General features: G+C 40.5%; 1 protein-coding gene across 3 annotated transcripts in view; it reads right to left on the bottom strand.

Moving 5' to 3' along the window:
• Window positions 1–956: 956 nt before the first annotated feature.
• Window positions 957–27,855, bottom strand: part of THEMIS (thymocyte selection associated) — a 218,801-nt gene continuing 191,902 nt past the window's right edge. The window contains exons 5-6 of one of the 3 annotated variants that reach the window (XM_058677019.1): window positions 17,925–18,055; window positions 957–1,090 (exon numbers count right to left, since the gene is read on the bottom strand). In XM_058677019.1, coding sequence (XP_058533002.1) covers window position 1,090; window positions 17,925–18,055 — 132 coding nt within the window. In that variant the 3' untranslated portion in view covers window positions 957–1,089. Of the gene's footprint in view, window positions 1,091–17,739; window positions 18,056–27,855 lie in introns of those variants that run through there. The other 2 variants (XM_058677084.1, XM_058676980.1) reach the window with 2 other exon arrangements.

Here is a 27,855-nt window from a genome sequence, read left to right as displayed (position 1 = left end):
TGTTTAGATTCTTTCTCATGATTTGTTGTCTTCTAAAATGCTACAGTATTAAACAAATGACTATTTTTTCCACGTAATATAAAACAATCAGATAGAAGATTTGATAAGGATTAATTTGTGTAAAAAATATAATCTCTGAACAAGTTTCTAATGTGTAAAAATACATTGAAAGACAAACTGTCAAAATGTCAAAGCTGTTGTAACTTTCAGATTGTGAAAATCTAATGCTTTTATTATAATGTATACTCATTAAGAATCATTTTGTCCCTAGTCAAACAAATTTATTATATCCTACATAATTCTGTCATCATTTCCTTTCCATCGGATATTAAGATTAACTAATGGGCTTCTTACAATCCTAATAAACATGCCCTTTAAGGATCAATCATGTAATATAAACTATATACATTTAGGTATATTGCCAGAAAATTGCTGATGTTTTTGTTGTTGTTGTAAGAGGCAAAATGAGAAGTTACAGAGAATTTCTGTAACTCATGATATCTTTGGCTCTTGAGACTTCAACACGTTTGTTTATAAAAAGAAACTGAAGTTGTGAAGGCAAACTCATTTTCAGAGTTCTAAGGGACTCAGATAAGAAACCTGGGGATTTCAAATCATTCTTATATACAATCATTTTTTCTTTAAGTTAGCCTGAACAGGAATGGTGATAACACTAGAAAAATATGAAAACAATTTGTAAAAAAATAAGCAGGTGAAAATATTCAGTGAGCTTTCACACTGCTGTAGAATGATTTTGCTCTGAAAAATGAAATTTTGTACTTAACTGTTGGTGGTAGAAGTGAGTCACAAAATGCAAACATTAAATAAATATGCTCTAACAATGAAATTAAAAATACAGATTTGGGCACAAGATGGTGGTATATTTGAATTGCAAGTCGCAAATTTCTCTTTGAGTTTTATCTCTTAAAGTCCTTTTCTCCTTTTCAGTGATCAGTCAAGTTTCATCTGGAGTATGTTAGAAAACGATTGTTTTTCCTTTGGAAGGCTGAGTCTCCTCCATAGCAACATTTATGTTCAATGCCCAGGTGTATCCAGCGACATCGTGTATGGTTTTCATTTTTAAAGATTTCTATAAGAAAAGAAAAAAAATAGGAGTTTTTATTAGAAATATGTTTTGGAAGTAATCATGAAGGAAAGTGTTTACTCTCACCTAATATTTATGCATATGTGTTTTTGAAGCAAAGTAGGAAGAACCAAAAATTAAACAAATGAAAGAAATATAAAATCTGCAGAAAAGGTAAACATTTTTCCTGTTAAATGAGAATTATACTTTGAATTTGTGAAATACTTTTTTTTTTGGAAATATTTATACAATCTTTTCATAGTTAATTACAGTTAAAGAAAGAAAAAGAAAAAAAAAGGTTCAGGGGGATAGGGAAGTGGGCAATACTATTATGTCCATATTGTTTCCATCTTGTATCTGAGGTAAAGGCAGATATTGAGGGAGAAGACCCACCCGGTTTCCCGCCCACCCCGAGTCCCGGATGTGGGGCATGCTCTGAGATATGTGCTCGAGTGGTGTTAATAGTTCTCCAGTTATGAATCGCTGCCAGTTTCGCTCGATGAGGTCATCCACTGATTGATATGGTCCATCATAAAGTCTCCGTTTGCCCCATTTTTCGATGCTAACATGTAGCTGAGATGAATGATTGATCTGCTCTGTCTTCTATCTTTTCTTGATTAGAGTTCTGAGTCCAGCAGTTCGATTTGGGAGATCTCCAAAGAAACTTTGAGGTATTCCCAGACTAGTTTCTTGCATGTTCTAACAAGCACAGGGCCCGGCACAGTCCATCACCCCGATCAGCTGGTGGTTGCAATTGCTGGGTTGGTTCTGTTTTCAGTCCCGAGTTGCACTGGAACCAATGGGTGTTGCAATCCAGTCTGGTTCTGCCCAGCACGTACTCGGCCCTCACACTAACCAGTGGGAGCTGCAGCCTAGTTGGGGCAACCCACGATAATCCTCACCCGGCCCGCCCCTGGTTTGCCAGTATGTGTAGCAGAAGACCAGTCTGTCCCCCATCCCATTTGGCTCTGGCACTTGTCAATGGGTATTAAAGCTTAGTTCTATCTAACCAACTCAACTATCCAGCCCTCACGGGTGTTGTTGAGTGCCTCTCTATCTAGCCATCCCAGCACCCATCCTAGTTTTCATGCCTCCCACGGGACTAGTGACCCAAGAAGGGGGAACCCACTTTTTCCCTCCCAGGTCTCTCTCAGTCCCGGTTTATGCACTCTTTAGGTGGTTCTGTGATTTGACTTGACAGAATTAGTCCCCAGTGCCAGCTTCTGCGGCTATGCCCAAACATCCCTCACCCACTCTAATTTATGCTTGCACCAGCAGGAATAATCAGCCCAGCCTGGCTTTTCCCTGATCTAGTCCACATGCAGCGCACAGGTGTTGTAGCCTTGCATAGTCTAGTCTGTCTCTATCCCAGCCCACGCTCTCCGGTGGGAGTAGCTGTCCGGCGAGGGAACCAGCCCCTTAATCCCCCCGCCAGTTCTGCCCCTCCCTTCCTTCCTGGATCTCATGTGTGCTGGTTGGGTGCTGCATTCATATCCAGTACAGGCAACCGTGCCCTGGCATTCCATAATGTGTACTGGTTTTGTTGCGACCAAACCCAGCTCATCCCACACTCTGATCTGGTGATCGGATTTGCCAGTGGGTGATATGGACTGATTCAGCCTGGTCTGCTCCTGACCCATGCTGAATGTGTGCCAGTGGGAAACTTTCCATGGCCTATTCTGGACTGTTTCCTATCATGCTTCTTGCGCTTACCTGCAGGGACTGTGTCCTGCCAGAGGAGTTGCCCAGGCTCCTCCATCACAACCCCTCCCAATGGCAGGTTTTGCGCATGCCAGGGGGTCCTTGAGCCAACCCTACTCAGTTCACCTCCTGTCCTAGCAGGGACAGTGGCTTTTCCTGGCTGGCTTTCACCCCATTCTGGTTCTTGTTGTTGGATGTTTCAGCCCGGCCATGGCTCGTCCATACCCACATACAGCTCACGCATGGCTCAGTAGGGGGTTGAGACCCAGCCTAGTCAGTCCCACATCTACCCCCTGGTTCTCCATGACACCAGATGGTGTTGGGGTCTGAACTGGCCTGGTGCATCCAATCCCAGCCCACACTAGTGCCTCGGGTGACTGCAACTGTTTCCTAGATAGAACGCAGCCCCAATTCTAGCACATGCGCCCCTTGGTGGGAACCTCAACCTAGTTAGGGTGTCCCGTTACCTCCCCGATTGGGCTTGTTCCTAGCTGTAAATCATGCACCTGCCCGTGGTTGCTCTGAGGACCAGTAGGTGCAAGAGCCTAGCTCGGTATGACCTGTGTTCCATGCTGGTTTCTAGTTTTGCTTGTAGACAAAGGTTTGCTCAGTCCTGCCCAGTACATTACGTTCCATTACCAATTTACACATTTTGGAGCTACTATGCCCTGCTTGTCCGACCCCCAGATCTGGACGGCGTGTTCACCAGCGAGAGCTATGACTCGCCAGGGGAGCTTCCCAAGTACCTCCACTTGATCCACCCCCAAACCCAGTTTACATACATGCCATTGGTTTTTAGGCCAGTGCCCGGTGTACTCTGGCCTCCCATTTGGCCTTGTATGAGCTGGTGAATGTTGCAGCCCGGCCCACCCCACAACCTATTCAGGATGCACATTTGGGTGCTGCCTTGCCCAGTCCAGTCTATGGCAGATCCCTTTACCTGTGATTGATGGCAGGCTCCTTGGTCACACCTAGCTTAGTTCATAACCACCTAAAATTTAGGTTTACCAGTGGGGCCAAACTTTCTACAGGGTGTGGCCCACACATCCTGCACAGAGTCCACCCCAGGATAAGGTTCTAGAGTGCTAGTGTGAAATACTTTTTGATATTACAAAATGGTTTTGTTTGTATCCTAGTTTATCCTTATAGCAATTCTGTGTTAGAGATATCATATACATAGGAAACAGTGGCCAAAATAAAGGTGTGGCCAGCTTAGCAGTCAAACATGTAAGGCATTGAAGCCCATCATCTTCTAAAAACATCTGACTCCAGACGCAATACTCTCTCCAACACTGTGACTGCAGGATGGAGTACAAACATCACAGAGTTCTAAAAAAACTGTGAAACATGAAATGGAAATTGAGAAATGCTCAACTGAAGCAAAAGCAGCAGATCTCAAACATAAAAGACATTATCTAAAGCTCATAATTAACATATACACAGACCCAACATTAACCGAACACACTATCGAACTCTCAACTAAAGTCAGATATATTATAAATAAGATTCTGCTTTCAGAAAAAAAAAAAACTTCATCCCTTTCCACAGTGCCTTTACAGAGTAAGAGAGAAGAGAGATTTCAAAAACTCTAATTGCAAGCACTACAATTGACAAGAGTCACAGAAGCCAGGACACATTGTAGCTCACCAATAGCTGTGTTATTTATTATTATTACTATTATTATATTTTAATTACATTTGATTTTATAACACAGTTTCATGGGTTCTGGAATTCCCCCAACCCCTCCCGGTACCATCACCCCATGGTGGATTTCTCCAACTAGTTGCAGTATTACAGTTCAGATCCAATCATAATTATTTCATAGCAAGCATGTAGTTTGCATAGTTTCCAGCATCTTATTGTTGCGATAAACTCAACAGTTTCTTGGGAAGACCATCTCTGGTCTGAAGGCAGAGCTGGTAGAATATCATCCCGATCAATTTAAAGCCCCAACATAGTATCAACAACTGTTACAACCTTAAATGACATGGTACTGTGTTTTTATTTTGCACTTTCTGAGGTCTTTCAATAAAGGAAATGAAAGCAGAAGAAAATGACATGGTACTGAGTGACCAATATGTTAGAAAATGTAAGTTCTTAACCACATCCTGTGATTACTTCATTGACCTTTCAATTTTAGTTTATACACAACTGGATGCTATAACCTTAAAATGGCTATAGGGTACTATTCAGCTGTCTCATGTCTATTTTCATTTTTGTATTTAGTAGTTTATAGTGCTGAAGCATAATTTTTACTGAACTTGCTGTATTTTGGGATAGTCCATGCTGGCTTATAACTTCAGCAAGGCATATGTTAACAGTTGAGGCACAGAACAGTTTTAGGAGGGGTGTGCAGAGAAATCTTCAATACCTTAGTGAGGAGTAATTTATGTTTGTGTCCTACCTAGTAAGGTATATGTGAGTCCAGGCTAACCCTTTACTGTCTGGTACTAAGCTTTCCTTGTTGTTCTCTGTCTATCCAATCCAATTTTTTTTGTTGGGGGTGCTTCAGGGCGACCCTGATGGTCATTGCAAGAGAGGATGGATATCCAAAGTTGAAACTAAGCAAGGGCCAGAGAAAGATCCTCTTCCAATTCCTGAAGGAAGTATACTGATCTTCTGTTTCTGAGGACCACTCGGGGCTCCTGGCTGTTGTTCTGATGACATTGGCTCCTGTGGGGTAGGATTTGGGCTTCTTTCATTCCATGTTGGAGATCCAGATGGGAGTGGATGACCTCAGAGTTCTCGGCCTCCGAAGGCACTCCATTTTCCCATGGTCTCCTTGGCAGTTGGGATATAGTCCTTGGTGACCATGATGATAGTCCTTGGAGATGTCTTTGAAGAAAACTACAGTAAGCTTAAAAAAGAAATTGAGGAAGACCTCAAAAGCTGGAGAAACATCCCATGCTCCTGGATAGATAAAATCAATATCATTAAAATGTCCACACTACCAAAAGCAATATGTACATTCAACGAAATCCCAATCCAATTATCCAAAACATTCTTCATTGATCTGGAAAAAATGATACAAAGGTTCATCTGGAAACACAAAAAAATTCAAATAGCTAGGACCATCCTGAAGAATAAGAATTTAACAGGGGGAATCACAGTTCCAGACCTCTAGGCATACTATAGGGCAGTGGTTATCAAAACATCCTGATACTGGTAGAGAGATAGAGCAGAGGATCAATGGAACAGAATAGAAACAACAGAAGGGAACCCATGCAGATACAGCCAAATAATCTTTGACAATAAAACAGACGACAATCCAGGCAGAGGGGAAGGTCTCTTCAATAAATGCTATTGGGACAAATGGCTAATAGCCTGCAGAAACAAGAAGACAGACCCATATCTTTCACCATACACTAAAATCAAATCTAAATGGATAAAATACCTAAACCTACATCCAGAAATCTTCAAACTTTTGGAAGAAAATTTTGGAAACACACTGCAAGAGCTAGGTGTAGGCCATGACTTCCTAAAAAGAATACCAAAAGCCATAGCAATAAAGACCAAAATAAACAAATGGGACTACACCAAACTAAGAAGCTTCTGTACAGTAAGGGAAACAATCAACAAAGTAAAAAAGCAACCCACAAAATGGGAGAAGATCTTTGCGCGCTACATAGGTGATAGGGGGCTAATCTCCAGAATATACAAAGATCTCCAGAACAACCAAAACACCAAAACAAACCAACCACTCAAGAAATGGGCACGGGAAATGGGCAGACATTTCACAAAGGAACAAACCCAAATGGCAAACAAACATATGAAAAAATGCTCAAGTTCCCTGGCAATAAGGGAAATCCAAATTAAGACATCAATGAGGTACCACTTAATGCCAGTAAGAATGGCTCACATACAAAAACCAACAATAACACTTGCTGGCGAGGAAAGGGGTAAAGGGAACCCTACTCCACTGCTGGTGGGAATGCAGGTTGGTGCAGTCTCTATGGAAATCAGTATGGAGAACACTCAAACAACTGAAAATCTGCATACCATATGAACCAGCAATAGCACTCCTAGAAAAATATCCAAAACACCTGTTACATGAGAAACCAACATGCACCCTTATGTTCATAGCAGCAAAATCAATAATTGCAAAAACTTGGAAGCAAATGAAATGCCCATCAACAGAAGATTGGATCAGAAAGCTATGGTTCATTTACTCCATGGAATACTACTCAGCTATTTAAAAAAATGAAATGCAGTTCTTCGTGGCCAAATGGGCCCAACTGGAAATGATTATGCTAAGGGAAATGAGTCAATCCCAAAAGGTTAGATACCACATGTTTGCCTTAATTTAAGATGAAATGATGTCAATCTAAATAACAGTACCTGTAAATTGTAATATTATTTCAACCTCAAACAGCCTGTATCACATGCAATAAGATATCGTGATGTAAGCAATGAACCAACAATCAATGTGAGTCTTACTGCTTATGATCTACATCAAAGAATTGTAAAACCTAATGCACTTTTAAGACCCTATGCTTCTCGGCAATGGGGTGGGAGAGTGGAGAAATCTTCCATCTCCTTAGAATGTTTGAGGATGACATGAAGTATAACCTCTCAGGAACATAACAGGCAACTTATAGACAACAGACTCGAATCAACATTAGACAACAGCAAAACTATAAAAACGTATAGGGGGAATCAAGAGCGATCCTGACAACATCTTAACAGGATGTCATGTGCACAGAGCAGGGGGCGCCAGAGTGGAGCAGGTAGACAGGAGGAGGCTTGTATCCCAATAGCTGTGTTATTAAGTGTCTGTCCCCTACACTTGCAGAGGAACCCCTGGCAGCTCTTGGTCCCCAGCCACCTATTAGCCTAGGACTGACTGGGTTATTTCCTCTCTCCCTCCCTTCTGTCTTTTACTCCTCTCTTCCCTCTCCCTTTTGTTCTTCACTGAATTATTTTCTGCCTTTATGAATAAAAACATAAGGTAGGTTAATTACAATAATGAACCTTCTTTTCTCATTTTAAAACAGAAGTAGGGGAGGGACAATATCAAATGTTATGCAAGAGTTACAAATAAAGATCAAGAACATGAAATAATTTCACAGACTGTTAATAATTTTTACATTGTATATGAAATATAAAGACAAAGATTATCTCGTGATTACTGAGGAACTACAAACCAGCTGAGAAAGAGCAGCAGTCACATCATGATACTAAGAATGGTCATTTATCCACACATTACACTTACTCTACTACTGAACTGTATTTTTTGTCCTCTGTCAACATTTGGGGCCCAAATGGGGAAGAGAGCTGATAGTTGTAATGTCTGAGCAGGAAAAGTGACCTGGTCTTTACTCTTTCCTAGATTTCACTTTCTCCCGTCATGATTTACTGTCCCCAATGGTTGTCTTTAGATTTTTAGGTCATGCTTACCAAACACATAGCAATACAATTGTCCACAATTAGAAATGAGGAAACATAAAATTATTTTGTATTATGCCCAGACTTAATTTTTACTTGTCTCACTTATCTTGGTGACTTTCTGTAAAAAGGGACAACCACAATTTTTAATCTCCACAATGTTTTTTTCTTTGGGGTCAGGGGTGACTAGAGAAGTTAAATATACATATTTCATAGGAAAAAGACCAAAAAATGTGAAGAGCTAGATATCATTCCTCACCATACTGGCTGTATCTTGAGGAAATTCTGAATTCTATTTTCAAACAGAAAATTAGTTTTGATAATAATAACTGAATTACACAATTGAGGAAATGTCAGATGAAATATGAGAACAGCAAGTACTTTATAAAATGTAAAGTACTACAGAAATTGTCTTGCTATTAACTCATATTCACATGATACTATTATAAGCTTCTCATCTGAAAGTTCAGTCTATCGTTTTGACAGTTACTCTTCACCATCCCTATCAATATCCCACTCACTATCAATGAAGTATTTTATGATAATCCATAATCAGGCAGATAATGATCAGTGAATAAAACAGGTTTATTCCAAATTAAGATGATAGGGATTAACATTAGTCTTAGATGGAAACTTTTGGCCTTCTGCACCCATGCAAGTGGTGGCACCTGCCTTCTTGTCTTGCCCGGGTGGGTTTTCATGGGGCAGAGGGGAAGGAGCCACCAGGAACCTGTGGATTCATGTCCAGGCAGGCAGAGTGATCCTGGGGATTTCCCCGGATGCTTGGTCTCAAGCAGGGTGGCAGGAGGGGAAGGGAGAGCCCTGGATTAGCATGATGGCTGGATGTACTGGTGAACCATTCTTAGAAAACTTTGAGTGGGCCTCAATCTTCGGTGTGTGCAGGAGTAAGGTCCCAAACCAGCACAAGTGTCAGGAGCTTTAGACCCTAGTGGGCGAGCCGAGCTTCAGGCCAGCACACCATCTTACTGGAAGACTGGGCTCTGGAAGGCTGGCTGGGGAACCCATGTGCTCCTAGGTGCAGGGACTGTGGATTGATCACGGAGAGGGGCAAGGGGATATACGGGAGCGAAGACCATTGAGGGGCTATGTTGCAGGTGAGGAATGACTTCTGAGGGATTGCCATTGACAAAGCCCCTGTACTTGCAAGTAAGCATGGGGACTGAGACAAAGCAGTTTCGAGGGGAGAAGCTGGAAGACCTTTATGGGTCAGACTGATGCACCAGGCCACATAGGAGATCCAAAGTGGGCTAGTTAGCATGGATCACTACCGACCACCACTCATGGGCACACACTAAGGCTAAGGCTGTGGGCCTTAGTCTCTGGAGGGACTAGATCACAGTACCTGCCAGTGAGAGTTGGAACAGAGGATGATAGAAGTGTCAGACTGTGCCGGGCTAGGGCCTAGCACCCGCCAGTACATCTGCGATCTGGGACTGGGAGTGGGCTTAGTGGCAGAACTTGGGAAACTCTCCTGGTGGGCCATAGCTCCTGCTGATAAGCATGTGATTCAGGCCTGAGTATTGGTCAGGCCAAGCAAGGCTGTTTTACACTTTTGCAAGGTGTGGATTGGTTCTGGACAGTGTCAGACTCACAGAGCAGGGCCAACCTTAACCCCCAGGAGCCAGGATAGAGTATGGGTCATGACGGGCTAGGCTATTACATCTACTGACTTGCATGAGCCAGGGTAAGAGCAGACTGGGTAAGGCAAGGATACAGCATCCAACAGCAAGAGTTGGGACTAGGGGCAGGTCATGTCAGGCCAGGCTGTAGCATCTAATGGCAAAGATCAAGAAAGGGGATGGGCTATGACGAGCTGAGTTTAGACCAACTAAGATCTGTTATGAGAAACAGGCTTGGTTGGGGAGCCAAGGGAACACCCTAGCTGGGCTGTGGTTCCTACCAGTAAGTGAAAGAGTCAGAATGGGGGCAGTGATCTGGGCTGGACATGGCTAGTATCCTCAGGCATGGATGTGGACTGAGCATGGGATGTGCTAGATTCCAACAATCACTGGTGCTTGTGAGAGCCAGAGTGGGTATAGGATGGGCTAGGCTAGGTCCAAGCAGCTGCTGAACCATGCAAGAGCTGTGCATGGACCAGGCTTGGCTGGGCTGTAGCACCCAACAGTAAAAATCAGAATGGTTGTGGGTCAGTCATGCAAGGCCACTGTTGCTGCCAGAACAGAAGATGGACTAAGACAGACTGAACCAAGATCTCCCCCACCCCCCAGTGTTCACGAGATCTGCAACTTGGAAGAGACCTGATAGTGGAGCTTAGGAAACTCCTTTGTCAGGACACAGTCCCTGCAGGTAAATGCCAGAACCAAGGCTGGGAGCAGCCCAGCCCAGGCAAGATTACATTACCAACCTGCATACTTGTGAGGGTCAGGTCTGGGGGTGGGCCAGGCTGGACCAGTTCATAACACCCACTGGAAAATGTGAGAACCAGGGCAAGGTGAAGAACAGGACTGGTCAGGCAACAACACCAGCCAGTTCATGTTATAGCCAGAACTGGGGGATGGCTAAACTGGACTAGGCTGCAGCACCCACCAGCATGAGTTGGAACTAGGGGCAGACTGAGTCAAGCCGGAATACAGCACCTGCTGAGGTGAGACAGGTAATGCCAGATAGGGCTGTAGCACTCACAATGTGAGACCTGTTGGAGGGGAATAGGGGAGGAGGACGGGGTTGGGAGTAAACGGGTATGGGGACTGTGGGAAATCACCTACTGGGCCACTGCCCTGACCAGTAAGTGTGAGAGCTGAAATGGAGGCATACCAGGCCTGGCAGGGCTGTATCACCTATTGGACTACATGTAAGAGGGTAGGGGGAAAGCCAGGCTGGTCTAAAGGACTGTTTCTACTGGTGCATCCATGAGCCATAGTAAGTGCAGGCTGATTGGGTTTTGCCACAGTATCAGCTGGCAAGTGCTGGAACTGAGGGCAGATGCTTTCAAGTTCAACTGCAGAACCAACCATAGAGTGCAAGAACTGGGAGTGGGATCAGTAGGGAAACAGTGGGCACCTCTCTGAAGGGCTGTAACTCCCACTGGTGAGCATGAGTACTAGAGCTTGGGGCAGGCCTGGCTAGACTGGCAGTAGTGGCATCTGCCAGCTTAAGTGTGGACTGGAGAGTAAGTTTGGTTGGGTTAACCTAGGCTTCAACTCTCATTCATGTGTACAAGAACTGAATAGGATGTGGAATAGACTGGACCAGTTGGCAAAACTTACTGGCAAGCACAGAAAGCAGAGCTGGGTGTGGAGGGTGCTAGTGGAAGTTACTGGGAGTTGCTCTATTAGGCTGCAGTTCCGGTGTACATAAGGTCCAAGTGTGTGTTGGGTGGTGTTGGGCTGGGCTGAACTATCCATTGGTTCACATAAAAGGTGGAGCTGGAGACAGAACCAACCTAGCAATTGCAAAGATCAGTGTGTGCATAGGCTGAAGTGGGGAATGGTCTGAGCCTGATGCCATCCTGGAAAGCATGTGCATGAGTCAGGTCTGGGATCACCTCAGAGGAGGTTTCTTTGGGAATCTCCTAACTGAACCACTGGACTCAGAGCACCAACCATGGGGAGAATTGCAGGATCAGAACTGGGCCTCCTCAGTGGTGAGATGGAGCAGTGCATGGCATTCCCAGAGGCAAATGGAGGATTTGGTAGTCCATTGGGGTCTGCAGAGGACATCTAATACCAGTGCAGAGGAAGAAGGACAGAACAAACTGATCAACTATCACAGCCAAAGGTTGGCGGCCAATATCTGGGCAAATGGAGACTAAAGTGGACTATATCAGCCAATGAACTTTGGAAGGATTTCCTCATTCTTGGATCAGCAAGATCGACAGCATTGCAGAACTGTATAAATCACCTGAGCAGAATCCCTTGGAGCATGCTCCACATCGGTGACCCTGGGATGATATTGGGTGGCCTTTGAAAACAGAGGTCTCACCCACTTCCCCCTACTCCTCAACCCTCCCCACCCTGATCAACTCTGTAAACATCATCCAAAATAAAATCATAAGAAAATTAAATTAAAAACAGAGAAAATGGAAATAAATAAATTTGAAACAAACAAAAAAAGAAAAAGAAAAAGAAGGGACTCCCAAGTCACCTTGCCTGAACTCACTCAATCTGCCCAAATTAGGAATCTTCTGAATGATATCAGTACTCTGATGTCCTAGTGGCCCACTTTGATTGGCCAAGCAGAACATTTCACATCGAATCTAACTTTCTATTACACTGAGTTCCAAGAAATAACAAATTATGAGAAATTGTTTTTGTCTGAAAAATATTTACATTTTAAAACCCAAATTCACTTAAAACATTTTTAGCAGTTATACATAAAGTAATCACAGACCATATGCAAATGAAATGTGGCTGTATACCAATAAAATTTTATTTATAGATCTTTAAATTTGAATTTTATTCAATTTTCACATGTCATACCGTAGTTTGCTTTTTATTATTCCTACCCATTTAAAACTACTTTAAAATAACATTTTTAGCTTTTGGGTTGACCAATAGGGGCTGGTTTTCTAACCATGATTTGAAGAGCAGGTTCCAAAATGTATATTTTTAACATTCATACTATACCACTTATTTATGCATAAAATTTTCATGTGAGGTAGAGATTGGTACTTTATTCTAATTTTAAATATATGAAAATAATATCAGAAAGGTGACAATCTTTAGTTAGAGCTCTTGCTTGGAATTGGCTGGTTGCAAAGTCGCATGCTTTCTACTCCATTACATCAACTTGTAGGATATTTTCTTCGTGATCCTGTCCAAGCACAAAAAAAGTGGAGTGAAATAAGAGAATAAAAGAGGGAGCTTTACTTATGAAACTGTTTCCCCCCTTCAACACAGTATGTGGCTTTGCTGTTATAATTAACATATTGCTGATGAGATCTCCCATTGGTGAAGGATGACGAGTGAGATTTTCCATAAAGAGCAAGCGCTGCAGAAAATAAATTGATCTCCAGGGAAGAAGAGGAGAAAGATTGTCAGTACTCACACAACTGCCTAATAGGAAATGATATTTCACAACTGCTCAAAGAATGCGATGACTGAATTTTCTTTCCAGTACATTCTGAACCTTTAGGCCTTCTGAAAAAAAGGTGAAACACTGCGGGTTTTATAAAATCGAGAGCGATCTTACAGCATTTTTTTTTAGGATGTCAGTATTTAAAAGCTAAAAAACAGCATTCCCTAGAACTTCAGGGAAATTCTACCACTACGATTTTTAGATTATAAGCAATCTTCATTGATATTAAATAGAAATAGGAAAGAAATATCATAGTTTGAGTACAGTTTAAAGTGTGTGTGTGTGTGTGTGTGTGTGTGTGTGTGTGTGTGTGTGTGTAGGGACACAGAGAGAATACTCCCATTACTTGCCAGTGTAAGTGGCAAGAACCCAATTACTTGAGCCATCTTTGCTGCCTCCCATGGGGCTGCATTAGCAGAAAGTTTGAGTCAGGGCTTGGAGTTGGTACCAAATCCAGGGATCTCAATTGAATGTGAGCATTTTGCTTAAGATGTATTGATTGATTTGAAAGGCAGTGACAGAGAAAGAGAGCTTTCTTGTCTGTTGGTTCTTTTCTAAGTTTACTGATACTTTTTGTAATAGTTATGGCTCGGACAGGCCCAAAACCCAGGAGCCACAAACTCCATCTGGATAAATATGAGTAGCAGGGACACAAATGCTTGCGCCATTGTCTGCTGCCTGCCCAGACACATTGCCAGGGACCTAGATCAGAATCAGAATCAGAATAGCACTCCAATATTGGTTAATGGTGTTGCAAGGAGCAATTTATCTTGTCCAAGGTCAAGGATTGGGAACTTCCCAGCCACTGGCCTTTATCAGTTAATCTGGCATTACCAAAGCAACCAAGGAGGGACTGAACATATCTACAGAAAGCTAAACTGAAATTGTAAGAATCCAGATGGTCCTTGGTTAGAAAAAATAAGGCTCCCAACACTGCCCCACTCCAATTAAAAATTTTAAATAACAGGTTATCTAGTCTTTGGAGATAAGTAATGATTGAATTTAGAGTACCACTGAGAACACTGAATTATTAAATTATCACTTTATTAAAATAGACAAAATGCATTTGTGATGACATGTAAAGTACCAACTTCTTGATAACACGCTGTGATTCAAAATCTTTACTATAGAATCCTCACCATGTCCAATCCTAAATACAGTACAGAAACAGAACTGATGGGTTTCATTTCCTATGATACAAGTAAAATATCAATTATAGATTTAACTTTTTGATTAAGCAAAGTAAAATTTCTTTCTCTACAGCTCCATTCTTCATTTTTCTCTTCTGGCTCCTGCTTAGCCTCAGTGAAGGGCTTTCATAGAGTTTGTTTGCTCTCATTTACCAAAATAAAGCAGGAACACACATGTAGTACGTCATCTGTGAGTTTTACTTACAGATGAGCTGATTTGAGTTCAACAATCTCGATGCTTTAATGAGAAAATGCCATGAATCACAGGCCTTCAGAACTGACAGGGCATAAGTAGTAACTGGTGTCCTTCTATCTTGGTGAAGAAAGTCAAATTCAGAGAAATGCAATGGTTTGTAAAAGACTACATGCCTGGGCTGCTCTAGAATCCAGAGCACATTTGCTTCATTTTTGGCCCAGAGTTCCTTTCACTGAGTAGACTAATGTATGACAACAGTGGTGAAGATTTAGTATAAAGATGTAGGAATAATTGAAAGAACACTGTTGAGATTCAAAAAGGAAGCAAATTGCAGAAGAGTACATGGATTAGGAGAATATAAAATTTGTTTAATAAAGAACACGTATGTAGGGCAGAAACAAATAAATATATTTGAAAGGTTACCTTTCCTGGCAAACATTTCAGATTCTGGAAGGTCACACAAGAAAGAAAAAGGAAAACAGTTCCCTTTTTAGCTGGGCAGCAACTGCAACAATTAATGAGTGACCCACATGATGACAAGATGCTCCACACAACTAAGTAATAATGCTCTTTCACTGAATAACTTTGCCCTTGACTGAAGGAAGAGCTTGGCGTATAACTGTAGCCCTTCCCAGGGATACCTGTATCCAATGATTGACAGACACAAAGAATATAAAGACTCTTCCCCCACCCTCTAATACAGGACAACTTGAAATGAACCCTGCAAGGTCTAGAGGTCCCTATGGGATGCATATGCTCAATGCCTTTGTTGCTACTGTAACTCAAGTTCTCCTTTAGTTCAGACCTGCCTCTGCCTCCCTGTGTCAGATGTTGTTCTCAACAGCGCATTCTAATCAATAGTACCCATATAAAACAACCCAAGGAATGGTACATAAATAGCTTAACACCAATGTTTCCATTTAACACATATATAATTTGAAAATAGCTCAGAATAACCCATAAATCTCAGCTCAGACTCCAAAGGCCTGAATTTATCATCCTGCCACTTAGAAGTTTATTTCCAAAGAACTGCTGCCTTAGATACCTATGGTCAAAACAGTGTGTAGTATTAATAACAACATTCCTAAAATAAGACATCAGCATCACCAAGCAACCAGAGTGAATCAAAGACCTGCAGAGAAAGGCCATCTCAAAGTTTTGAACAAATGTTTTCATCAACTTCCTATTGAGGTGGATATGGAGACCCACAGCATCTGTTCTGATTTATATTGTTTGTTACACTCCTGGATGCAATGGAATCAATTCTTGCTACAGGACTCATGTTCATTCACAGCAAATTCTTGAGCTGTATACAGTGAATACAAAGATAAAGACATTGTTTTAATATAATCTTTAGGTCCGTATTTGAAAGTTTCCACTTTAGCTGAAACAATATAGTAGGCTCCTAACTTAACCTATTACTTTTCCATTCCTCAGTCTATGATAAACTACAAAGGTTATGCCACTGCAACCTACACCAAAAGGAAATGTAGAAAATGGTTGATCATATGGCTAAGCACTGACAGGAAAGGAAAGCTCAGAAAAGTGCTCATTTTCCCATCCTGAAGTCAAAAGAGGCCAATGGGTATACAGAGATGATCAATCCACACCAAGCATGTTCAGTGTTAAACATGAGTCAGACGATTCTTCATTCAATGGAAGAAATATACTATATTACACAAGACAAAATTAAATTTGAAAATTATATTGCTTGCCTTCTCTACTTTCTTGTGCTTATGTATGGATTTGTATCACACTTACAGGATTAATAACAAAGAAAGAATCTATAATTTATTATATCTAAAATGGCAAGAGCAAAGATTTGAAATATTGCATGAAATCTTAGTAAACGTCTATTGAAATTTGTCTTAAAAAGGAGAGTTCATTTTGCTCTCTTAAATGAAGTTAGGAATCTTACTTGCCTGGAACTGCTATTTTCATTTCAGATCGTCTTTGTCATTAAAACCATTCCTTTTTACAGGCAATCCATTGAAAGCAAATGCTGCCTTGGTCTCTAACACACTCTGCATATTTACTCAAGGTACAAAGCCAAAGTCACTGCAATACCAACCGAAAAGATGCACACACAAGCAAAGACAAGATCACAAGTTTCCCTGTAGTTGAAACAAAAACTTTGATCTCAAGAATTGTGTTATCTGGTACTGTTTAGGATCTGCAATCTTAAAGAAATAAAAAGTTTCCAATGAATTAATAATGGCATGAGACTCAACACACCGCAGCCATTTTCATGGCAGAGATTTTTCCTTTTATAGTCAGACTTGATTAGTATTTGAAATGCGGAAGAATTGCAATATGCACAGTTTTCAAAGATCTTTCCAGAATTTCATTTTTTATTACTTGAAGAAAGTCAATGAAAAGGTAATAAGAAAAGCTCTATGGGATATTTTTGTAGGAGTGTCAGAAGCTGGTAAGCTAACTACTTGAAAGAACCCAGATTGTGCAGACCTGGCTTGGAGCAGAAACACTTCAGAGACTTTATATCTAGTATGTTGACTTTTACATGTCCTTGGAGAAAAAAAAGATGTGTGCTAGTAACAAACCAAATAAGGAAGGAAGGGGAACAAACCATATGCTTAAGAATAATTACAGTTTCAATTTCCCTACAAACTAAATGTGAAGTTTCAAAGATAAAATGTAATAGAAACTGGGTTGATTTCATGTATCGAAAATATCACTAAGAAAGAAAATTCATATTTCCTGGTGAACTCATCTAAGATTTCTATGCTAAGGAAGTTAGCCTAAGTAGCTCAATTCATTGCTGTCAATTCCTCCACAAATCCATTTGTTCTTGTTCTTGTTTTGTGCTTGGTAGAGATAAAATATATCAGATCGCTATATCTGTAAGCTTCATAATTCAAGACTATATTTGATTACTTGGCTGACACTTCTTTAAATTAAAACCATTGCAGGCATTTTAACCTCTTCTTAAGCCATTAATCCTTTTTGCTCATTGGTCTAAGGAAAATAGAAAAATATTATTATGACAATACAGGCAATCTTACAATACTTCCATGAGCATCAAAACCATAGCAGGAAGAAAAATCCAACAATGGAAAACAGTGAGCAGTCTTGTTTCTGGCATGAGCATTTTTTTTTTCATGAGCATTTAGTATCAGACTTCACCTAGCACTTTATTCCACTTAGGTTTTCAGTTCAACTGGACACTTAGACAACTCATACATTCCAAATAAAATGGTAGTAAGAATCCAAATACTGTGCCTTTTTTTGTGCAAGTTGTTAGAAACACCGTCTTGTGGGTTATATGACCTGCAATTATAATGATGCCTACCACTGGGTTACACTTTGCTTCTTCTTCTCTCTCTCCATATCGTCCAAATCATTCTGACAACCAGCTGGTGTTTTTGAATTCAGGCCACCTTGATTTGAGTGAAGTTTCCTGGGTATCTCTCTACAGTGACTCTGAAATGATAAAGACCAAAATGATTGATTTTAAAAAGAAATGATCAATCCAGAATAAATATTTCCCAGAGATATGACAAGGATAAGCATTTACCATGCAGCAAATCATTTCCGTATATCTGAAATAGAACATTCTAGAAGTCAAAACAAATTACAAAAGATTTATTTCTCAATATAGTTTGAAAATCTAAGTATGGGGGACAAGGTAAATGACCAGAATAAGAAGTTTTAGATATGGAAAGTCATCTACAAAGATCATTTTTCTGCATTATTTTTTCTTGTGAGGCTTAAAAATATTTATTCTCATTGTTATTCTTACAGTTAAACAGTCTTGCACTTTTCTAGTTACTGCATAATTCTATATTGTTTAATAAAGAGCAGGTTTCAGTTCTGTGTGATACATATTGTCTAAATAAACAAGCCAATAACAACTACTCTGAAAATACTTGATTTTTTTTACCAGCATGATGAAAACTTAATAAAGCTCCTCTAGTCAATTTCGCAATAATGATTCATCATAATAATGAATTATTAAGGCTCAGCATCAACAACTCCTGTAATTTGTCTCGCATTTAAGATATGCTATAGTTTTTGATGCTTTACTACATTATGTCCTTCAAAAGAATCCGAGGGGCAGAAAAGTAAACACCTAAAAAGGAAAATAAAATTCAACCCTTTGCTTCAAGTGAAAATTCAGAATAGAATTGTATTATCTTGGATGTATTGAAGAAAACTTCAAATCAATGGGCCAAGTCAAAATTGACTCATGGATTTTGGTCATCCACACTAGTCATTTTTTTTTTTAATGTTAACGTTATGTTATTTGCAAAACAAGTTACACATAGGAGGAGAAAAGAGAGAGAGACAGAGAGCGAGAGAGAATTTTTTATCTGCTGATTTACTCCCCAGATGGCTACAACAGTGAGGCCTTGGCCAGACAAAAGTTTGGACTCAGGAGTTTCATGAGTTTTTGGTGCAGATGACGGGGCCCAAGGATCTGAGTCATCTTGCAGTGCTTTTCCCAGGCCATTAGCAGCGAGCTGAAATGAAAATGACCAGCTAGATCACCAGTGTCCGTAGGTTGGCAAAGTCAGAAGCAGTGGCTTTGCCTGTTAAACCACAATACCAGCCCCCACACAAATTATTTTGAATCACTAGAAGATAAGATAATAGGGCCTGATACAATAGCCTAGCGGCTAAAGTCCTCAGCTTGCACTCTCCAGGATTGTATATGGGAACCGGCTCATATCCCGGCAACCCCACTTTCTATCCAGTTCCCTGCTTGTGCCCTGGGAAAGCAGTCGAGGATAGCCCAAAGCCTTGGGACTTTGCACCTACATGGGAGACCCAGAAGAAGCTCCTGGCTTTGGATCGGTGCAGCCCTGGCTGTTGCAGATGCTTGGGGAGTGAACCATTGGATGGAAGATCTTCCTCTCTGTCTCTCCTCCTCTCTGCATACCTGACTTTCCAATACAAATGAGTAAATCTTTAACACAAAGATGATAATAAATAACTTTAATTTCCTCCTACTTTAAATTAATTAAAAGTCTGATTTTATAGAATCACAGGGTTTTAAAACTTACAAAAGCTAAGTAAGGAAATAAGAGTGTAGCATGTGCAGCATGATTAAGTAATTCACCCAAATTAACAAAATGAACAACGCCAAGCCTCAAGAATGCCGTCTGACCCTCGGTATAACATTCTTTATGTAATTCATGATTAATTGGCTTAGTTTTTCCATGTAATGTGTCAGTATCCTTTTCCTCCCTCTGTGTCCATGTCCTTTCTGTTAACCTGTGAGTGATCTTCTGTGATTTCCTCGAGAATACTGGGATAATTGGTTTTTTCCCTCTTGTGTGTCCACTATGCCATGAGAACATACCTAAACTTACCTACTATAGGTAGAACACGCAATGGAACAAAGTTGGGTGACTGTATAAACTGACGAGACCAACACCCGGAGAAGTCCCAGATATTCCAGCAACACTAATTCAAGTCACCTTAAATTCAGAGCTCTTGAACTACATAAATTAGATCTTGGCTATAAAGTATTTTCTGGAGATCATGCTACTTTGTGATACAGTCAACAACTATCTACATATGTTGCTTAGACAAAGGGTGTGGTGTAAGAATACAAATATAAATAATACACACTCAGACTCTTATATTGTTTTCTGGTTTTTTGGCATTAATTAATACTAAATTTACTGAATTAAACAATGAATTTTAAAGAAATAATTCTAAGGTGTCATTTCTTTTTTTTTTTTATTAATTATTTTGCATTATGTGACAGTTTCATAGGCTCTGGGAATCTCCCCACCCCTCCCCTCCCCTCCCCCCTGGTGGATTCCTCCACCTTGATGCAGTATTACAGTTCAAATTCAATCAAGATTCTTTCCTTGCAAACGTATACCAAGCATAGAGTCCAGCAACTTCTTGTCCAGATGGGTTGAACAGTTTCTTGGGGAGACCATTTCTGGTCCGAAGTTAGAGCTGGTAGACTATCACCCCAGTCAATTAAGAGTCCCAATATAACATCAACAGCAATTTGCAACATTATGGAATTGACATGGTTTTGAGTAACCAGTGTGTTTAAAAAAAAAAAAGAAAAAAAAAAAGCAAGTTCTTAACCACAACCTATGATTAGCTCATTGACATTTCAATTTTAGTTTATATACAGGACCAGACCAGCTGCTATATACCTTCAAATGGCTATAAGGTACCATTCAGCTGTCTCGTGCCTATTTCATTTTCGTATTTAGCCATTTGTTGTGTTGAAGCATAATTTTGTTGATCTTGGCAGATTTTGGGATAATCTAGACTGGCTTGTAACTCTAACAAGACATTTGTCGACAATTAAGGTGCAGAACATTTTGGGGGGGGGAGTGTGCAGGAAAATCCTCAGCACCATGGTGAGGAGTGACTAATCTTTGTGTCCCACCCAGCGAGGCATGAGCCAATCCACGCCAGCTCTTTCCTGTCAGATTCCAAGCTCTACTTTCTGTTGTTTGTCTATTTATTTTAGGTTTTTTTAGTTTGTATGATTGTTTGTTTGCTATGAGGGGTTTTCGAAGCAATCCCGATGGTCATTGCGAGGGAGAGTGGGGGGTTCAGAGGAGGAGCCAGGCTCAGATCAGAGAAAGCTCTCCTCCCTGGTCCCGAAGGACGTTTATTGTTCTTCTGTTTCTGCGGACCGCTCAGGGCTTCTGGTTGTCTTTCCGATGACGTTGGTTTCTGCATGGTAGTGTTTGGACTTCTTCCATCCCCTGCGGAAGCTCCGGTTGGGGGTGGGTGACCTTAGAGTACTAGGCCTCCGAGGGCATCCAATTCCCTGTGGCCTCCTTGGCAGTTGGAATATAGTCCTTGTTGCTCATATTAATAGTTTGTGGTGAAGGTCAGACTCTTATATTGTTATATCAAGCAATAGCTTAACAGAGCTTGATGCAATGGCTCAGTGCTAAAATCCTCATCTTGCATGCACTGGGATCCCATATGGACACTGCTTTGTGTCCCAGAGGCTTCATTTCCCATTCAGCTCCTTGCTTGTGGCCTGGGAAAGCAGTAGAGGATGGCCCAACGCCTTAGGACCCTACACTCATGTGGGCGACCCAGAAGAAGATCCTGGCTCCTAGATTTGAATGGACTCAGCTCCAGCCATTGCAGCCCGACCTTTCTGTCTGCCCTTCTCTCTGCCCATCTCCCTTTCCAATAAAAATATTTAAAAAAAAAAAAAAGCATAAGCAACAATCAGATGAAAAGATGGCAAGCTGACCAATATACAGTGAAAACAGTCAGAGATCATGAAAACTATATTAACTCCTGGAAATTTGATCAAAGAAGACTCTAAACATAATTTGACAAACACTATATATATTTTTTGTTCCTACTGATCCATGGCCTTTTTGCTTTTTGTATGTTGAAACTTTTATTTAGTGAAGTGTTAATCCGTATTACATCAACTATAATGTAAATTGAAAATATATTCTTTCAAAAATAAAAAAGGAAAAACGTTAACACATAATTTCCTAAATTATTTTTTTAGGTAAAGCTTTAAAATAGAGTGTGGTAAGCTGGGATATTTTTCTAAGTCCTTTACCGTGGACAGAAGACATCCCAGAAAGAGTGTTTTGATGTGGGTGTGAAGCGGAAATGAACTACCACATATCGACATTCCACTCAATCCAACAAAACACAAGTCCAGCAACTCAGGAAGTAGAATTGTGTTGTTGGTTTTAAATCTTATTTTATTTATTTTAAAAGGCCTAACCACAGAGAGGGGAGTATACAGAAAGAAAAAGAGAGAAAGAGGGTGTGAAAAAAAAGATTTAGATTCTCTCAGTCCCTACATGGTTGTCAAGCCAGGAGCCCAAAACTCCATCCAGGTCTCCCACATGGATGACAGGGTATCAGGTTCCTGAACCATCCTGTGCTGTGTTCTCAGGTGCATTAGTAGTATGGCAGATCAGAAACAGAGCAGCCAGAAAGTACAGTGCAACTCTGATATGGTATACTCATATCCTAAGCAGTGGATTAATCTCATGAACCACAACTCAAACTCAAGGAAGATTTTTTTTTAACATTTTGGTAAACCTGTGCTATCACATAAGTTTTGCAAAGAATCAGAATTAATCAGAACCTATTTAATTTCCTGATTTCGAATTCGATTTCTTTGGAAACTGTGCTCTTTTTTCAAGTTTTGGATGGTTCTCAACAGTGAGCAATAAATTAGAAGGAAAAAGGTATATAATTTCCTGCCTTTTCATACCAAATTCAATTGATAATATTAAATCATTGATGGAAAAGTTGGAAAATTCATGCAAATTATGTATATTATATTCCAGAGTGTAAAGAAGAAATGCTGAATTTTTCAGCATTCTTAAACCTAAAAAATTCATTGTCATGAAAACCTAAGGATCAGTGTTACAAAAGCACTGGTTTTCCTGTTGCAAACTCCTGACAGATTGAGCATTTTATTTATTTTTTTAAGATTTATTTATTACAAAGTCAGATGTACAAAGAGGAGGAGAGATAGAAAGATCTTCTGTCCGATGAATCACTCCCCAAGTGACTGCAATGGCTGGTGCTGGGCTGATCTGAAGCCAGGAGCCAGGAACTTGCTCCAGGTCTCCCAACGGGTGCAGGGTCCCAAGGCTGTGGGCTGTGCCCGACTGCTTTCCCAGGCCACAAGCAGGGAGCTGGATGGGAAGAGGAGCTTTCGAGATTAGAACCGGCATCCATATGGGATCCCGGTGCGTTCAAGGCGAGGACTTTAGCCACTAGGCTACAACGCTGGGCCCTCAAATTCATCTTTGAGCTCAAATTTAAAGCATAATGTTGGGTAAAATCATCATTTTCTAAACAACTTATTAAGATTTCTAGTAGCTCATAATTATAGTCTGTTTATTTTTCCCAAGGGAACATGGACTTATTTTGACTTGGAGATCTACAAAGAACCTGACTTGGCCAAGAATTAAATATCATTCATATTTCAGAAAAGAAACGATACTCTAGAAAATATACTTTCTATTTTATAAAAAAAACTACCTCCTCTGCTAATAAAGTAACCTCCTTCTCTACTTTATATAAGATGTTCTTTTCCACTGTCCGTACTTTTTCATATGAGACAGTAAACTTCTTCACTTAGAAACTACAAACTGCTTAAAAAAGAAATTGAAAAAGACCTCAAAAGATGGAGTAACATCCCATGCTCCTGGATAGGTAAAATCAATATCATTAAAATGTCTATACTGCCAAAAGCAATATATACATTCAACGCAATCCCAATCAAATTGCCCAAAACATTCTTCATGGAACTGGAAACAATGATCCAAAGGTTCATCTGGAAGCACAAAAAACCACGGATAGCTAGAACTATCCTGAAGAACAGGAAGTTAGCAGGGGGAATCACAGTTCCGGACCTCTGGACATACTATAGGGCAGTGGTTATCAAAACAGCATGGTACTGGCACAAAGATAGAGAGGAAGATCAATGGAGCAGAATAGAAACGCCAGAAGGAAACCCACACAGATACAGCCAAATAATCTTTGACAAAAAGACAAACGACAACCCAGGCAAATGGGAAGGTCTGTTCAATAAATGCTGTTGGGACAACTGGTTGATAGCCTGCAGAAACAAAAAAATAGATCCACGTCTCTCACCATACACTAAGATCAGATCTAAATGGATAACAGATCTAAACCTACATCCAGAAACCTTCAAACTTTTGGAAGAAAATGTTGGAAACACACTGGAACACTTAGGGGTAGGCCCTCACTTCCTAAAAAAGACTCCAGATGCAGTAGAAATCAAGACCAAAATAAACAATTGGTACCTCATCAAACTAAGAAGCTTCTGTACAGCTAGAGAAACAATCAACAAAGTAAAAAGGCAACCCACAGAATGGGAGAAGATCTTCGCACACGACATAGGTGATAGAGGGCTAATATCCAGAATATACAAAGAGCTACAAAACAACCAAAATGTCAAAACAAGCAACCCACTCAAGAAATGGGCACGGGAAATGGGCAGACACTTCACAAAGGAACAAACCCAAATGGCAAATAAACATATGAAAAAATGCTCAAGTTCCCTGGCAATAAGGGAAATCCAAATTAAAACATCAATGAGGTACCACCTAACGCCAGTAAGACTGGCCCACATGAATAAAAGCACCAACAACACTTGTTGGCGAGGTTGCGGGAAAAAGGGATCCCTACTCCACTGCTGGTGGGGCTGCAGGCTGGTACAGCCTCTATGGAAATCAGTATGGAGAATATTCAAACAACTCAAATTCAACATACCATATGATCCAGCAATAGCACTCCTAGGAATATATCCAGAACACTTGTTCTATGAGAAACCAACATGCACTCCTATGTTCATAGCAGCACAATCAGTAATTGCAAAAACATGGAAACAACCAAAATGCCCATCAAAAGAGGATTGGATAAGAAAGCTATGGTTCATCTACTCCATGGAATACTACTCAGCTATTAAAAAAAACAAAATGCAGTTCTTTGTGGCCAAATGGGCCAAACTGGAAACCATAATGCTAAGGGAAATGAGCCAATCCCAAAAGGTTAAATACCACATGTTTGCCTTAATTTAAGATGATATGATGTTATGTATAACATGTTATGTTTTGAATGTTATATGTTGTGTATAAACTAAAATTGAAGTATAGGTGAGGTGGTCACAGAAGGTGGCTGGGAACCCGCATTTACTTTTAACATATTGGTTACTCATTACTATGTCAATTAATTCCATAATGATGTAAATTTTTGCTGATGGTATGTTGGAGCTTTCAATTGACTGGGATGATACTCTGCTGGCTCTGTCATCAGACCAGAGAGGGTATACCTAAGAAGCCGTTGAACTTGACGGGACAATAAGATGCTGGACTCTATGTTTGGTATACGCTTGCAATGGGGAAATCTCAACTGAACTTGAGCTGTGGTTATTCAACAAGGTGGAGGAATCCACCATGGTGGGAGGGTTTGGGGAGGGGTGGGGAGAACCCAAGTATCTATGTAACTGTGTCACATAATACAATGTAATTACTGAAGTTAAATAATAAATAATTTAAAAAAAATTTATTGTCATTTGGAAGTAACTCTCACTCAGCTTTCTTCCTCTAGCTTTGATTTTCCTTGAAACAGGAAAAGCAATAATTCAAAGCCTCAACAGGGAAATATAGGAAGGCCAAATCCTAATTCTAAGAAATACAGACTGTTATGTATACTCAAGTAATTATTCCAAAAGAAGTTTTGTGTCCTAATGTGTACGTATGGGTATTTCTGTGTTTGCATGCGCTCACTGATATATTGTTCAAAAACCATAAATAATCCAGTAATTTAGGAGATAACGGACTGGTCTCAAATACAACAACATGACAACTTGCAATCTTACGCACAATTCCTCCTCTGTTTTATGAACATGTTTTATTTATGGGTGAATCAATCATGATTTAAAAACCTAATAAACTTCATTTTGTATATTATAAAGATCCAATTTAATAGATGCACATCTTTCATTTTTATTGAAGAAAATAGTTAAATAAGCAAGAGTATAAGCCGTAAAAACTGATCTAAAGCTTATCATCCACATTCCAAGGTTCTACAAAATGATCCAAACATAATCAGAAACTGCCTTTCTGTGTGGAGTATCTTCTAAGCTAACTGAAAGAAAATGCTTCTAAGTTTCTCTCACTGGATTCCTAAAGTATGCTATCTTTCTGTGCCTTTCCTTGTCCATACAAAGTTACGCTGCTTGCAGGTGGCTTGCTCAGGCCTGTATTCCACAACAATTTATTTATTTATTTATTTATTATTAATTATTAATTATTTTGCATTATGTGGCAGTTTCATAGGCTCTGGGGTTCACCCCCGCCCCTCCCCACACCCCTCCCCCACGGTGGAACCCCCCCCACCCCATTGCAGCTTTACAGTTCAACTTCGATTAAGATTCTTCCCTTGCAAACAGATGCTAGGCACATAGTCCGGCTGCTCATTGTCCAGATAGAATGTACAGCTTCTTGGGTAGACTATTTAGCTGCGATCAACCTCAAGTGGTTTTAATGTTTTTCAATTTTAAACCTATCACTCCCTGACCCAGGCCATGACCCTCCCAGGTGAGACCCCTTGCTGGCAGCATCTGCTCTCCTCAGCCGGCACTACTGCTTCCTTGACTGCAAATGCCATCTTTAAAGGGCCCCGCTCCTGGGCTGGCAACTGATCAGGACCGTCACCATTAGCCCCAGAGGCATGCATGTGGCTTGACAGTCACTCTGGTCCAACTGTATTTTCCAGTTAGGAGACACCTCTTTCCCACAACTGACTCTAGGCACCATGAAATGTCAATCATTTAAGAGTCATGGTTTTCTACCTCCTCTATCTTTTCTTTGAATCAGAAAAGATGCAATATGCTTATTAACAAGAACTATGGCAGTAAGTATATGTTTCCTTAGTTATACGTGTAAGTATATCTGATGAAAGATGAATTTTCAGATCACCTTTTCAGGGGCCTCCTCTTCCTCCTGGACTTGCTGGAATCAGAACCAAGGAAAAAAATCATATCTGTCAGAACTATGAATTGAAATCATAACATGTGCTGTGTTAAAGATCTTGTCATGTTCTCCTGGAAATAAACCCCTCATTTAATATTAGGACTAGTTTAGGGCCCATCATTATGGCATAACCAGTAAAGCTGACACTTGTAACACCAGCATCCAAAAAGGAAGACAGTTTGCATCCCAGATGGTCCACTTATAATCAAGTTCCCTAGTAACGGCCTGGAGAATATGACAGAGCATGACACACGTGGGTCACTGCAACCATTGGGAAGCCAGGAAGAATCTCCTGGCTCCTAGCTTCAGATGGAGCCACCACTGATTGCAGCCATCTGAGAAGTGAACCAGTAGATTGGAAAATCAGCCTCTCTGTGTTGCTCTCTTTCTTTTTCTGTAACTCTAACTTTTAAATAAATAAATAAATCTTATATAAAAAAATACTTCACTTCACTTTTAGAGACGTATTTCAAGAACACATCATGCCAGGAGCCTCCTCCAGGTCTCCCATGCGGGTGCAGGATCCCAAAGCTTTGGGCCGTCCTCGACTGCTTTCCCACGTCACAAGCAGGGAGCTGGATGGGAAGGGAGCTGCCGGGATTAGAACCGGCTCCCATATGGGATCCCGGCGCATTCAAGGAGAGGACTTTAGCCTCTAGGCCACACCACCAGGCCCCATCAGTTTCTTGATCCTCTATTTTTTTTAATTTAACTAAAGTTGAAATGGGTATTTGA

The sequence above is a fragment of the Ochotona princeps genome, chromosome 1 (genome assembly GCF_030435755.1).
Source record: "Ochotona princeps isolate mOchPri1 chromosome 1, mOchPri1.hap1, whole genome shotgun sequence".
NCBI classification, from domain to species: domain Eukaryota; kingdom Metazoa; phylum Chordata; class Mammalia; order Lagomorpha; family Ochotonidae; genus Ochotona; species Ochotona princeps.
Note: the sequence above shows the minus strand (reverse complement) of the source record. Positions and strands in the feature narration are given on the sequence as shown.